We start from the raw sequence: 13,914 nt of genomic DNA, 5'->3' as shown, positions 1-13,914 counted from the left end.
AGACAAACATGTGGTTCCTAAAGAGGGGATGCAGCCTTTTCAATGATTGCAGGGGCAACAGTGTGGATGATTAACTGATACAGCCTTGTAACATCAGCCAAAACGGTCTTGCTGTGCTGGTACTGCCAATGGCTGAGAGCAAGGGGAAACTACAGCCGTAATTTTTCCTAAGAGCATGCTGCTCTGCTGTATGGTTAAATGTGATGTCGTCATCCTGAGTAAAATATTCCGGATGTAAAATAGCGCCCCACTTGGATATTCAGGTGGGAAACTATGCGGGAGGATGTCATCAGGAGAAACAAAACTGATATTCTGCAGACTGGAGCATGGGATGTTAGACCCCTTAATCACAGAGGTAGATTAGAAAATTTAAAAAGGAAAATGTATATGTGGATATAGAGGGAATTAGTAAAATTATGGGTCAGGAGAAACACAACTTCTGGTCATGTGAATACAGGGTTATAAATACAAAATCAGATAGGGGTGATGCAGGAGGGGATTAATAACTAATAAGAAAACAGGAATGTGAGTAAGCTACTATGAACAGAATAGTGACCTCATTATCGTAGCCAACATAGACACAAAGCTCACACCCACCACAGTAAAAAAAGTTATAATGAAGAGATTTAAGGAAAATTATTATGGTGGGAGACTGGAATTCAATAGTAGGAAAAGAAAGAGAATGAAAAATTGCAGTTCAATATAGACTGGGGGAAAGGGAAGAAAGAGGAAGCCACAGCGTAGAATTTTGCACAGAGCATAATTTAATCATCACTAACACATGGTTTAACAGTCATCAAAGATGGTTACATATGTGCAAGAGGCCTGTAGACACTGGAAGGATTCAGACTGATTGTATAATGGTAAGGCAGAGGTTTTGGAACCAGATTTTCAATTGCAACACATTTCCAGGGGCAGATGTCTTTTCTGACCACAATTTATAATTATGACCTGTAAATTAAAACTGAAGAAACTGCAATAAGGTAGGAAATTAAGAAGATGGGACCTGGATAAGTTGAAAGATTCAGAGGCTGTTGAGAGTTTCAGAGGGATCATTAGGCAATGATTGGCTAGAACAGGGGAAAAGAATACAGTAGAAGACAAATGGGTAGCTTTAAGAGAAGGAGTTAGTTGAGGATCAAATAGGTAAAAATACAAGGTGTAGTAGAAATCCTTGGATAATGCTGGAGATAATGAATTTAACTGATGAAAGAAGGAAGTATAAAGATGCAGCAAATGAAGCAGGTGAAAGGGAATACAAACCTCTAAAATATGAGATTGACAGGAAGTGCAAAATAGCTAAGCAGGGATGACTAGAGGACAAATGTAAGGATTTAGAAACATATGTCATTAGGAGAAAGATAGATACTGTGTACAGGAAAATTGAAGAGGCATTTGGAGAAGAGGGAAGCAGCTGTATGAATATCAAGCTCTAAGATGGGAAAGCTGAAAGATGGAAGGAGTACATAGATGGTCTATACAAGGGATATGAAGTTGCAGGCAATATTATAGAAATGGAGGAGGGCACAGATGAAAATGAGATGGAGAAATGATACTGAAAGAAGAATTTGACAGAGCATGGAAGATCTAAGTCAAAACAAGGCCCCAGGAGTAGGTGACATTCCATCAGAATTATTGATAGCCTTGGGAGAACCAGCCATGACAAGACTCTTCCAACTGCTGTGTGAGATACGAAACAGGCAAAGTACCCTCAGGCTTCAGGAAGAATATAATAAATCCAATTCCAAAGAAAGTAGATGAGAACAGTTTAGTAAGTCATGGTTGCAAAATACTAATACGAATTCTTTATTGAATACAGAAGAAAAAATATTGGTAGAAGTTGATCTCGGTGAAGATCACTTTGGATTCCAGAGAACTCTAGGCACACACGAGGCAGTACTGATCCAATGACTTATTTTAGAACATAGGTTAAGGAAAGGCAAACCTCTGTTTATAACTACGAACTTGCAGCATGCTGGAAGTGAAAAACAAGTCCTCAGCTTGTCTTTTAATTGAAATAAATGGTTGTGGCTTCATTGTAAGTTGCATTGAGAAGTATACATTTTTTATTTCTTGATGTTGACTAGTTTTGGACACTTGTATCCATTTTCAGACAATCCATGCTGTAAGTGTGACAAATACAGGGGAAAGCCCATGTACAGAACGTGCCCCTGCAGTAATCAAAGCGTTATGTGGCTGACTTAACAGCTGCAAATTACACCACATGGGACAGAGCTTAGAGACAGACATTCATAGCATTTGTATGCTTAGAGAAACCTTTTGGCAGTGTTAACTCGAATACTCTCTTTGACATTCTGAAGGTAATAGGGATAAAATATAGGGAGCAAAAGACTATTTACAACGTGTACAGAAACTGGATGGCAGTTATAAGAGTCAAGGGACATGAAAACGAAGCAGTGGCTGAGAAGGGTGTGAGACAGGGTTGTAGCCTATCCCCAGTGTTGTTCAGTCTGTACACTGAGCAAACAGTAAAGGAAACCAAAGAAAAATTTAGACTAGAAGCTCAGGGAGAAGAAATAAAAACTATAAGGTTTGCAGATGGCATTATTATTATATCACAGATGGCAAAGGACTTGGACAGTGTCTTGGAAAGGTGGATATAAGATGAACATCAACAAAAGCAAAATGAGGATAATGGCATGTAGTTGAATTAAATCAGGTGATGCTGAGGGAATTAGATTAGGAAATGACACACTTAGGGATTAGCTACTTGGGCAGTAAAATAACAGTGATGGTTGAAATAGAGAGGATATAAAATCTAGACGCAAGGGCAAGAACAGCATTTCTGAAGAAGAGAAATTTGTTAACTTTTAATTTTAATAATCAACAGCCTCAGCTGCAAAGTGTACCTAAATTTACCTAGGTTTCAGTTGGGATAACCCAACCTTCTTCAGAATAAAAGTAACTGCCGTTTGTCGATAGTGGACATTGTCAAGATGATACTACAAACCCACACATTATCGTCAGACTGAAAAAACTTATCTGAAGCTGCCTCGGCCCCACTTTGTGACCGTGATGCGGCAGCCATGAGTGCTGTACTGGAACTCGGTGATGAATAAAACAGTGTGTGTGAAAATCTTTACAATTTTTAGGCCCCAGAGTTCCTTCCTAGATGGCTCAGAATGCACCCTATCAACTGATTCCTTCTTTTAGTCAAGCTGTGCCATAAATTCCTTTTCTCCATAATTTAACTAAGCATGTCTTCATTAGATACTGGATCTACCCAAATAATCTAAAGCAGGGATTCCTAACCTTTTCAGCTGGCGGACCCCTTCTTCAGTCAAAAATCCATGGCGGACCCCTCGTCAGCCAAGAGCACAATAACTTTAAATTTCAGAGCGAAACCCATGGGAACTGAAAGCTTCTTAATGCATGCGCCATGTTCCCAATTCGTCTAGCATGCAAGAAAACAATATCATTAACACACGGCTTTATGAGATTTTCTGCAATGGTATGAGCTTTGCCTGTTTTTGCCACTCGATAAATAACCAAGAAAGAAGCTTTTAATGAATTTTTATTAATTGTTTTTGCACAAGTTTTTATGCAATGCTGAGTAGCAGCTAGTTCAGCACTCTTCCTTTTGAAAAAAAATTGATGTCTCTATTTTGGAAATCTGGGTGAGTACCTTCAAAATGATGGTGCAATTTAACTGGAACCATTGAACTGTTCAGGACGACTCGCACACAAATTACACACTGAGCTTTACCCTTCTTTGTCTCCATAAAGCCCACTTCTAAATAGCTTTCGTTGTACTTACGCTTCTTGGTTATTCCACTTCTACAGGATATTGCAACCAATGGAGTACTTGCAGCGTTTTCACATAATAAATCCGACTGTGGAGCTTCTTCGACAAAGCTCGATCCGTGCATGCGTAAAAGGTTTCAGCGCATCTAGCGCTGTGAGCTGGCACACAAACGACCCCCATATTGTTGCGAAACAGTCGATCAGAGAAGCCGCATTCTCTGGCACCAAACTGTGTATTCGTTCTCACTTAGGAACCGCAAAGGCTGCTTGGGAATACGACCTGAAGTAAAAGTACACATGTTTTTCACACGAGGAAGGGAAAAAAAAAATGATGAATTTCATTTTCACATTTTATTCAATAATTTTACTCATTATTTTACACGATTTGGTGAAATATGGCTGCAGAACTCCTAGAAAGAGCCAGCAGACCCTTAAGGGGTCCACGGGCCACACGTTGGGAAGCCCTGATCTAAAGCATTCTTCTATGACACCACATGTCAATAGGTTCTATAATTTTCTAGCCTGAGCCGTTCATCATTGGCATATCAGTTCCACATTTCACTTCCTTACATGGCTACACACCTTACAAATGTCTTCAGAAAAGAGTCCCTAAAACTTAAATTTCTGTTACATGTTAACAAATATCACTTTTCGGGAGTCATTTTCTTGCCATTGCCAGTCTGCATTTTATATCCCATCTTTTTCGGGCAGCTGTAGTTGACTTGCTGGCCAAAGAGCAAAACTGATATTCTACTTTTAGTGTCTCATTTTCAAATCCAATTCCATTAACATTACTGGATTTAATTTCCCTATACTGCATCAGTCTTGTTTCACTCTTGTTGATGTTTATATTATAAGCTCATTTCAAGACACTAAGCATTCCATTCAGCTGGTCTTCCAACGCCTTTACAATCTCTGACGGAAGTATAGCGTCATTGGCAAACCTCATCCCCCTTCCCTCTTTTTTTGTAGCTTTTACTTTCTTCAGTCTACCACTAGTATTAGTCATTTTGTGATATTTTAATGTTCAGAAGTGTAAAATTGTGCAATTCACAAAATGAAAAAATTGTAGTATTCTATGACTATAATATCAGTGGGTCACAATTGGAATCAACCAACTCATGCAAATATCTGTGTTCTTTGCCTTGAAGGGATATGAAATGGAAAGATCACATAGGCTGTGGCAGACCTCTGTTTATTGGTAGAATACTGGGAAAATGCAATCAGTCTGCAAAAGAGACTACTTACAAATCACTCATGCAAGCCATTGTAGAAGATCGCAAAAGTGTTTGGGACCTATACCAAATAGGACTTAACAGGAGATATTGAACATATACAGAGAAGGGCAGCACAAATGGTCACAGGTTTGTTTGACCCATGGAGAGTCACACAGTGATCCTGAACAAACTGAACTTGGGAGATTCTTGAAGATAGATGTTAACCATCCTGAGAAAGCATACTTACAAATCTTCAAGAACTGGCTTTAAATGATGACTATAGGAATATACTAAATCCCCCCTATATATCTCTCTGATAGGGATTGTGAGGACAAGAATAGGTTAATTACAATGCACACAGAGGCATTTTAACAATCATTCTTCGCAGCCTCCATACATGAATCAAATGGGAAGAAACCCTAATAACTGGTACAGTTGGATGTACTGTTGCCATGCACTTCACAGTGGTTGGCAAAGTTCAGATGTAGATGGTGGAAGTATGTACAGGTATTTTAGTAGTAGATGTGAATGTTGGCTTACATTGTCTTCTGCTATAAATAATTATGAGTACTCTGCTTTCTGGCACATCAAATTTTCTTTCCACAGGCACGTTCCTCGTCTGGAATATTTAAACATAACGGACACAAAGCTCAGATCACTCCCAAGGGATCTCTTCCGTGACACCAGAGACTTGAAGCATCTGCTTGTTCAAAACAATCCTAACTTGAGATCTTTGGACAATGATGTCTTCAGAGATGCTAGCAAGCTTGAGGATGTAATTCTGGACCGGAATGACATCAGTTCACTGGACCGAGATGTGTTCACACACCTGACGAATGTCAAGAGGCTGAACCTGGCCTACAATAAAATCAGGAGTCTGCCTGAGGGGATCTTCAGAGATAACCGTGAACTACAGGAGCTAGGGCTGTCAGGGAACCCATTGCGCATTACGGCAGATACAACAAGGTAAGTTTCTGTGTTGATTTCTCGAAGTTTTCGACTTAATTAATATTGTGGAGAAGGATTCCTGAAAGAACAACTTTTTTGAGAAATGGGTCTTAATAGTATAAGATATTGGCAAGTAAACACCCCCCTCCCCCTCCCAGTTCCTTAAAGAATTCATCTCCCATGTGTAAAACAGACTGAAACATCTGATTGGTTTACAAATGAGTTAATGTGTTACATGTTTCATGTTAAACCCGTATAACATTTACAGTGAAGACGCAAAAATCAAAGTATGTTTATTTTATTTGTTTTGGATTATTCACCCACTGCTTAGTGAAAAAGTCAAAACCAAAACTGGTAAACCTCTTAATATCTTCATTTAAGACTTTTTTGGCAAATAGTGTATAGTGTCAAACTGTTTTGTTAAGGATTGATCATACCAAAAGTAAGGTATAAAAATAAAGTCATAACATATAATTACATGCAATATTACAATGTTAATTTTATAATTTACATTATGGGTATTTTACAAAAGATTAAGGCATTTTATTATACAGTTAATATAAGTAAGTGAACAAACAAAGATTAAAAAAGAACAGTGTGTGTATTTGAAAACTAAAAATATCCTTAAAATATTTCACATTAAGATTCTGGTAGCTGTAGTAAAAAAAAAAGAGGTACTTAAAGAATGATTCTTATATTTGAAAAATGTTTAACCTTAAGCTGTTTTAGATTTGTGTGAATCACCTTTCCACAATGATGAGTAGGTAAAACCTTTGTTTTTATGTCACTTGAATGTCAAATCTTTGAGAATATAACATAAAGCTGCCCATGCCTGAAAACTGGTTTCTAACAGAAATATTCCTACTGTGTTCACTGTTTGACCTTTGGAATTGTTGGTCATCATGGCAAAAGAATCCTGTTATAACGTCAAGTTGAACACATATATTTCAAAACGAGCAAGTTGACAAAGCAAGACATGTGAACAAGGTAACATTCGAATGAACACTGAGTCCAAGTCCAGCAGCCGCTGGCTGGCTGGCCACTTAGGTGGCGCGGCTGCTGCATGGCTGGCAGACAGTGCCGCATGTAGAGGACGCGTGTAATTGCGTGGTGGCATAGTAGTTCCGCAACGGGTCAGAAGTCTTAGCAGACGGACAATCTGGTCAACCCTTCTTGAATACAGTGTAAAACCCGGGAGAGGGTAGGATCAGAACCCGTAGCAGCTGCCCGCCGGTCCCCGGTGATGGGGAATCCGTCCACAACCCGCTGCTCGGCAACATCCAGGTGGAAACACAAAAGTTAGTCCCTATTGAATGCCAGATGAGGACCCATGGGAAGGCATCAGCATTTGCATGTTGAGCCGTTGGCCGGAAATGAATCTCATAGTTGAAACGAGACAAGTAAAGAGCTCAACGCTGGAGGCGGTGTGCAGCCTTGTCGGGAAGTGACGATGATAGATGAAACAAGGAAACAAGTGGTTTGTGATCCGTAACAAGATGAAATTTGGATCCATAGAGAAAAACACCAAACTTATGGAGTGCATAAATAATGGCCAAAGCTTCTTTTTCAATTTGAGAATACTTTTTTTGTGCATCCGTGAGCGTTTTGGAGGCATAAGCAATGGGTTGTTCAGAGCCGTCAGAAAAACGGTGCGTAAGGACTGCACCGACCCCTTATTGAGAGGCGTCCGTGGCAAGAACAAGATGTTGGCGAGGTCGATAAGTAGCCAGGCACGGGGCCTGTTTCAGCATAGTCTTCAATTGCTGGAAAGCCTCATCGCATGACGCGAACCAGTGAAAAGGCACGTTTTTATGCAACAGGCGATGCAACGGCTGAGCCACTGATGCAGCAGACGGTAAAAACTTGTGATAGTATGCTATTTTCCCCAAGAAGGCCTGCAGTTCCTTAACAGATGTAGGGTGAGGAAGGGCATCGAGCGCAGCGACAGTTTGCTGAAGCAGATGAATACCATCGAGAGAGTTGAAACCCCAAGTACGTGATAGAAGCTTGAAAAAATTGTGATTTCTGAAGACTACACTTAAGACCGGCAGTCTGTAAGACATGAAAAAGTGTGCGGAGATTTTGAAGATGTTCTTCCGTGGTGGAGCCAGTGACAACAATGTCATCCATGTAATTTATACACCCAGGGACAGGGAGCAATAATTGTTCCAAAAATCGCTGAAAGAGCAGGGCCGCTGGCAACCCCGAATGGCAATCGTTGGTACTGATAGAGGCCGAAAGGCGTGGTAAGGACCAGAAACTGCCGGGAAGCAGTGTCGAGAGGAAGTTGATGATAAGCTTCTGACAGGTCAGTTTTAGAAAAATACTGGTCTCCTGCAAGTTTAGTGAACAATTCTTCAGGTCAGGGCTTAGGGTAAGTGTCGATGAGGCATTGCACATTTACAGTGGCTTTAAAATCCCCACAGAGACGAATATCACCATTGGGCATAGCAACAACAATGACAGGGGAGGACAACTCACTGGAAGTGACAGGTCGCAAGAATTAGTGAGATGATCCAGCTCCCGTTTTACCCGATCACGAAGGGCCACAGGAATGTGCCGAGCCCGAAAAAAACTTGGGCCGAGCAGTGGGTTTGAGCGTGAAATGTGCTTCAAAGTCATTTGCATGCGCTTCAAAGTCATTTGCATGGCCTAACCCAGGAGAAAAAAGGGGCGAAAATGTTGTCGACAAGGAATCCAGTTGAGCATAAGGAATAGCATCAGAGACAATATTGACAGAGTCATCTATGGAGAACCCAAAAATGCGAAAGGCATCGAAATCAAAAAGATTCTCTGCAGTACTCTGGTCGACCACAAATATGGGAAAAGTGCGAACAACGGATTTGTAAGGTACCTCAGCATTAAATTGTCCCAAGAGAGAAATCTTCTGTTCATTGTACATCTGTAATTGCCGAGTGACAGGTGATAGGAATGGAGAACCCAACTGAAGATACGTTTGAGAACATCCCAACCAAGGATTTGGACAGTGAGGAATAACTTCCCTGAAAGGGAAGAAGTGCAACTGACAGACAAGACAGAAGCAGAATCAGCATCACGGTCATGAATATCATGTATGCGGTCGGATTTGCAAACGGCAGACACATGACCCTTCTTTTTGCAATTGTGACACACGGTCCAACGTTGGGTCAGTCCTCCCATGAGTGTTTCGTAAAACACCGCCGACATGAAGGAAGTTGCCGTGGGTTTTGCTGCAGTTTCTTAGAGGGTTGTGTATGGTTAGGCCAAGGCTGCGCGTGGGAGCGTACTGCGGCCACATCGGCCAGCAGGGATGCACCGCACGCGTCGTCAACAGCTGACAGAAGTTGTATTGCCCCGACATCACCCCACACCTCTATTTGCACCCCAGCGGCACGAGAAATTTCAAAGGACTGCACGATGGATAGGATTTCATCTAGAGTCGGATTTGCCAACTGAAGGGCATGTTGCCAAACTTCTTTGTCGGGTGCCGACCGGATAATGGCATCCCATACCATGGAATTGGCATAGGAATCTTTGTGGACGTCAGTAACAAATTGACACTTTCGACTGAGGCCCTGAAGTTTAGCAGCCCAAGCGCGATAAGATTGATGCAGTTGTTTTTGACAATGATAAAAGGCAACATGAGAGGCTACCACATGTGTTTGCTTTAGAAAATAGACAGACAGAAGTGTGCACATTTCAGCAAAGGACAAAGACGCAGGATCTTTCAAAGGAGCCAATTGTGACAACAACCGATACATTTGAGGTGAAATCCATGAAAGGAACAGAGACTTAAATGTTTGTTCGTCCGTGACATGAAATGCCAAGAAGTGCTGTTGAAGGCATTTTTTGTAATCAGACCAGTCTTCCGCTGTCTCGTCGTAAAGAGGAAAAGGAGGTATAGACAACGACGAGAAACGCCCCGCATTTGATGCCGCGATGAAATCACGAATCGCCGATGTTAGAAGCATTTGCTGTTCAATGAGACCTTGCAATAGTTGCTCGACAGTAGCCATGGAAACCTGTGGGTCAACGATGAAAAGGAAAAATCCACTACCTTGTCGCCAATTGTTATAATGTCAAGTTGAACACATATATTCCAAAACGACACAACACATATAAGTCACTGAGCAAGTTGACAAAGCAAGACATGTGAACAAGGTAACATTCGAATGAACACTGAGTCCAAGTCCAGCGGCCGCTGGCTGGCTGGCCGCTTAGGTGGCGCGGCTGCAGCATGGCTTGCAGACAGCGCCGCATGTAGAGGAAGTGCGTAATTGCGCGGCGGCACTTTGAATGATTGGCGAGTCACTACAAATCCTTAATGGGAAACTGTTGTTGCTTAAATGCGAAGGATAATTCAGCATTGGAAACTGCCTTTTCTCAGTTTTAAAACTATTTCTCCTGTACGAAAATCAGCAAGAATATCTGCATAAATCACATTGTCTTTTATACTTTCAACAACCAATCATATACTGTTCCATTATCCCACATTTCTGTTAAAATTTCATTGTACCATGACTGAGTTCAAACTTTAAGATGTAGTTAACATTGCTTTAAGCCTGCAGGATTGTTGGTATTTAAAAATTCCAAGGGGAAGTTAATACACTCATTCATGTCTTCCACTTCAATTTCATCAGTATTTAAGATAGTTGCAGTTTTTCCCTGGAAGTACAGAGAAGTTTAGGTTGTTAGGTTGTATTATATGGCTATCTGCTGCAACTTGTAGATTTGCGTCTGAAGGTCACCTCCATTCTCTGGAATCATTGCTAGGTCAGCCGCATATACACTGAAGCACAAAAGAAACTGGTATGTAAACAGGCAGAATACGGCAATACAGTCAGCAATGCAATCCCACAACTGTCAGATCAGTTAGAACTGCTACAATGGAAGGTTATCAAGATTTAGGTGAGTTTGAATGTGGTGTTATAGTCAGCGCTCGAGCGGTGGGACACAACATCTCCGAGGTAGCAATGAAGTAGGGGTATTCCTGTATGACCATTTCATGAGTGTACTGTGAATGTCAGGAATCTGGTAAAACATCAAATCTTCGACATTCCTGTGGCCAGAAAAGGATCCTGCAAGAACAGGACCAATGACAACTGAAGAAAATTGTTCAATGTGACAGAAGTGCAACCTTTCCGCAGTTGCTGCAGATTTCAGTGCTGGGCCATCAACAAGTGTCACTGTCCAAACCATTCAACGAGACATCATTGATATGGGTTTTCGGAGCCGAAGGCTCACTAGTGTATCCCTGATGGCTGCACGACACAAAGCTTTACAACTCACGTGGGCCCCCTCAACACTGATACTGGACTGTGGATGACTGGAAACAAGTTGCCTGGTCGGACAAGTCTCGCTTCAGATTGTATTGAGCGAATGGACGTGGACGTGTACGGGTACGGAGACAATCTCGTGAATCCATGGATTCTGCATGTCAGCAGCAGACTGTTCAAGCTCATGGAGGCTCTGTAATGGTATAGGGCGTGTGCAGTTGGAGTGATAAACGACCCCTGATACATCTAGATATGACTCTGACAGATGACATGTACGTAAGCATCCTGCCTGTCACCTGCATCCATTCATGTCCATCACACATTCTGATGGACTTGGAAAATTCCAACAGGACAATGCGACACCCTACAGGTCCAGAATTGCTACAGAGTGGTTCCAGAAACACTCTTATGAGTTTAAACACTTCTGCTGGCCACCAGACTCCCCAGACATGAACATTATTGAGCATATCTGGGAAGCTCTGCTTGTTTTTCCTTTTTGTTTGTGTTTATTGGCTTCGTGATTATGATTCCCGTATCGACAACCATTTTGGTGTTTGTGTATGTACTCATAAACCCTGTAGGAGATAAGCTGGACAGCCTCATTGCATCATTAAATTTCTATGTTCATGTTATTATCTAATGCCTTTTCAAAATCTCTAAAAGCAAGATGAGTTTCCCTATTGAGTTCTCACCTCTTTTTCTGTAACTTGTTGTAGTGTAAAAACATTGTTAGTAGTTGTTTGTCTGTTTTTAAAACCTAATTGTTCTTCAGATATTAGTTTTTCGATGACAGTTTTTTAGTCTCGCACTTAGGTTTTTGGCCTATAATTTGTGGCTGAATCCAGATGCTTATACTCCTATAGTTTTTACATTTATTTTTATCACCCATTTTAAAATATTATTTACTCTTGCCTTTAGCATCCTTCGGTGATTTCGTGCTTCTTTTCAATATTTCCACAGTTCCATATTGATAGCATTTAACCCATTGGATTTCCTATTTTTTGTAGCTTTTAGAGCAGTGTTTCCCAACATTTCTGAGGCCATTACCCCTGAGTGCAATAAGCCATTATCTAGTACCGCCCACCACTAATGTCATCAACATCAGTGCCTAACCAAACAGTAGAATACTATTTGAACACTTTTATTGTTAGAATGATGAAAGCTAGTTTCTGTAGGTGTTTCATAATGTAATGAAATAATGGTTCTGCTTATTTCTAACAGCCTTTTTTAAAAGAATTATCAAGCACTTTTTAGTGCACTTCAAGTGTTACCTATAACATCTCTTCAGAAAAGGATGATAGCATTTGTTGCACCACTTGTCCCCCTAGCAACTCTTGGTTCACCCACACTCTACACCCCTATTAGAAAGCAAGCAAATTAAATGCATGTGCTATACTTACTGTTTGTAAATTACTTCATTGCTGGAAGCCTTCCTTCTGAACTGGTAGAAACTGGAAGACCAAAGCTTTATGTCTGACAACTACTAATAAGAATAACACTGTGAAAGCCCTGCAGCAATTTAATAACCATTACATAGTTGCTGTTGTTTTGTGTCATCAATTAGATGGATTATCTGTTGCAAAATGGATAATGAAACAGTTTGTGGTCCATTGCGGGAACTACCTACAATGTAGAGACAGTATTGATATGAGATATGTGGTGTGTATGTCTCAGTTTTCCTGTCATAGATGCATGGCACAAAGTAAAAAGTTTCTGTGTAAAAAGTGGACAGTGTGAGTAGAACATGTTCATACTGTTGTGGCATAACAAGACAGCCACGCCACTCGTAGTCGAAAGGCACGCGCTAAGCTCACGCAGATGGGCGTGAGGTCTGAAACAGTATACGTAATGAATGCTATAAAGAAAAGTACGTAGCTACTGGAATACTTAACTTTAATCCATCATTGTGGTACATCGCTCTTGACGATACAAGTGAGACTCTGCAGATACATGCAATGTACTATTAATGGCACCTTGCTAGGTCGTAGCCATTGACTTAGCTGAAGGCTATTCCAACTATCTGCTCTGCAAATGAGCGAGGCTTCGTCAGTGTGCATCGCTAGCTACGTCGTCCGTACAACTGGGGCGAGTGCTAGTAAGTCTCTCCAGACCTGCCGTGTGGTGGCGCTCGGTCTGCTATCACTGACAGTAGCGATACGCAGGTCCGACGTATACTAACGGACCGCGGCCGATTTAAAGGCTACCACCTAGTAAGTGTGGTCTCTCCTTGTGAGTAAAAAATCGACGAACCAACGGATCCGCGATCCGTGACTTTGACAAGGGCCATTGAGTAGCAACAAAACGCAAAACTGTAGCAAGGACAGGGTCAGCAGCTGTGGCTGTAGCTACATGATGAAAATCAATCGGAAACGATTCGACCACGTCATCGGTTTCCGCATCAATGAACATGCAAGCAAGTTCGGAAGAATCGAATGCTCTTTCCTCAGCAACAGGCAAACGGGACAACGCATCGGCGTTTCCGTGCTTAGCAGTGGATCGATACAAGATATCGTAGCGGTACTGCGAGAGGAAAATTGACCAGCGAATGAATTTCTGCGCTGTACGTGGAGGTACAGGCTTGGTCGGATGAAAAAGCGATGTCAAACGTTTGTGGTCTGTGATGATGATAAAGTGACGACCATACAAGAAATCATGAAACTTTGTAATACCAAATACGAGAGCCAAGGCTTCTTTCTCGATCTGTGAATAATTTCTTTGTGCAGACGAGA

At 41.3% G+C, this 13,914-nt stretch overlaps 1 protein-coding gene across 3 annotated transcripts in view; it reads left to right on the top strand.

Moving 5' to 3' along the window:
- Positions 1-13,914, top strand: part of LOC124716897 — a 289,921-nt gene that overhangs the window by 255,560 nt on the left and 20,447 nt on the right. For all 3 annotated transcript variants that reach the window (XM_047243455.1, XM_047243453.1, XM_047243452.1), the window contains one exon: positions 5,589-5,948. In XM_047243455.1, the coding sequence (XP_047099411.1) occupies positions 5,589-5,948 (360 nt within the window). The remainder of the gene's footprint in view (positions 1-5,588; positions 5,949-13,914) is intronic.

This window comes from Schistocerca piceifrons, chromosome 9 (assembly GCF_021461385.2).
Source record: "Schistocerca piceifrons isolate TAMUIC-IGC-003096 chromosome 9, iqSchPice1.1, whole genome shotgun sequence".
In the NCBI taxonomy this organism is placed as follows: Eukaryota; Metazoa; Arthropoda; class Insecta; order Orthoptera; family Acrididae; genus Schistocerca; species Schistocerca piceifrons.
This window is presented reverse-complemented; position numbering and strand designations above follow the sequence as displayed.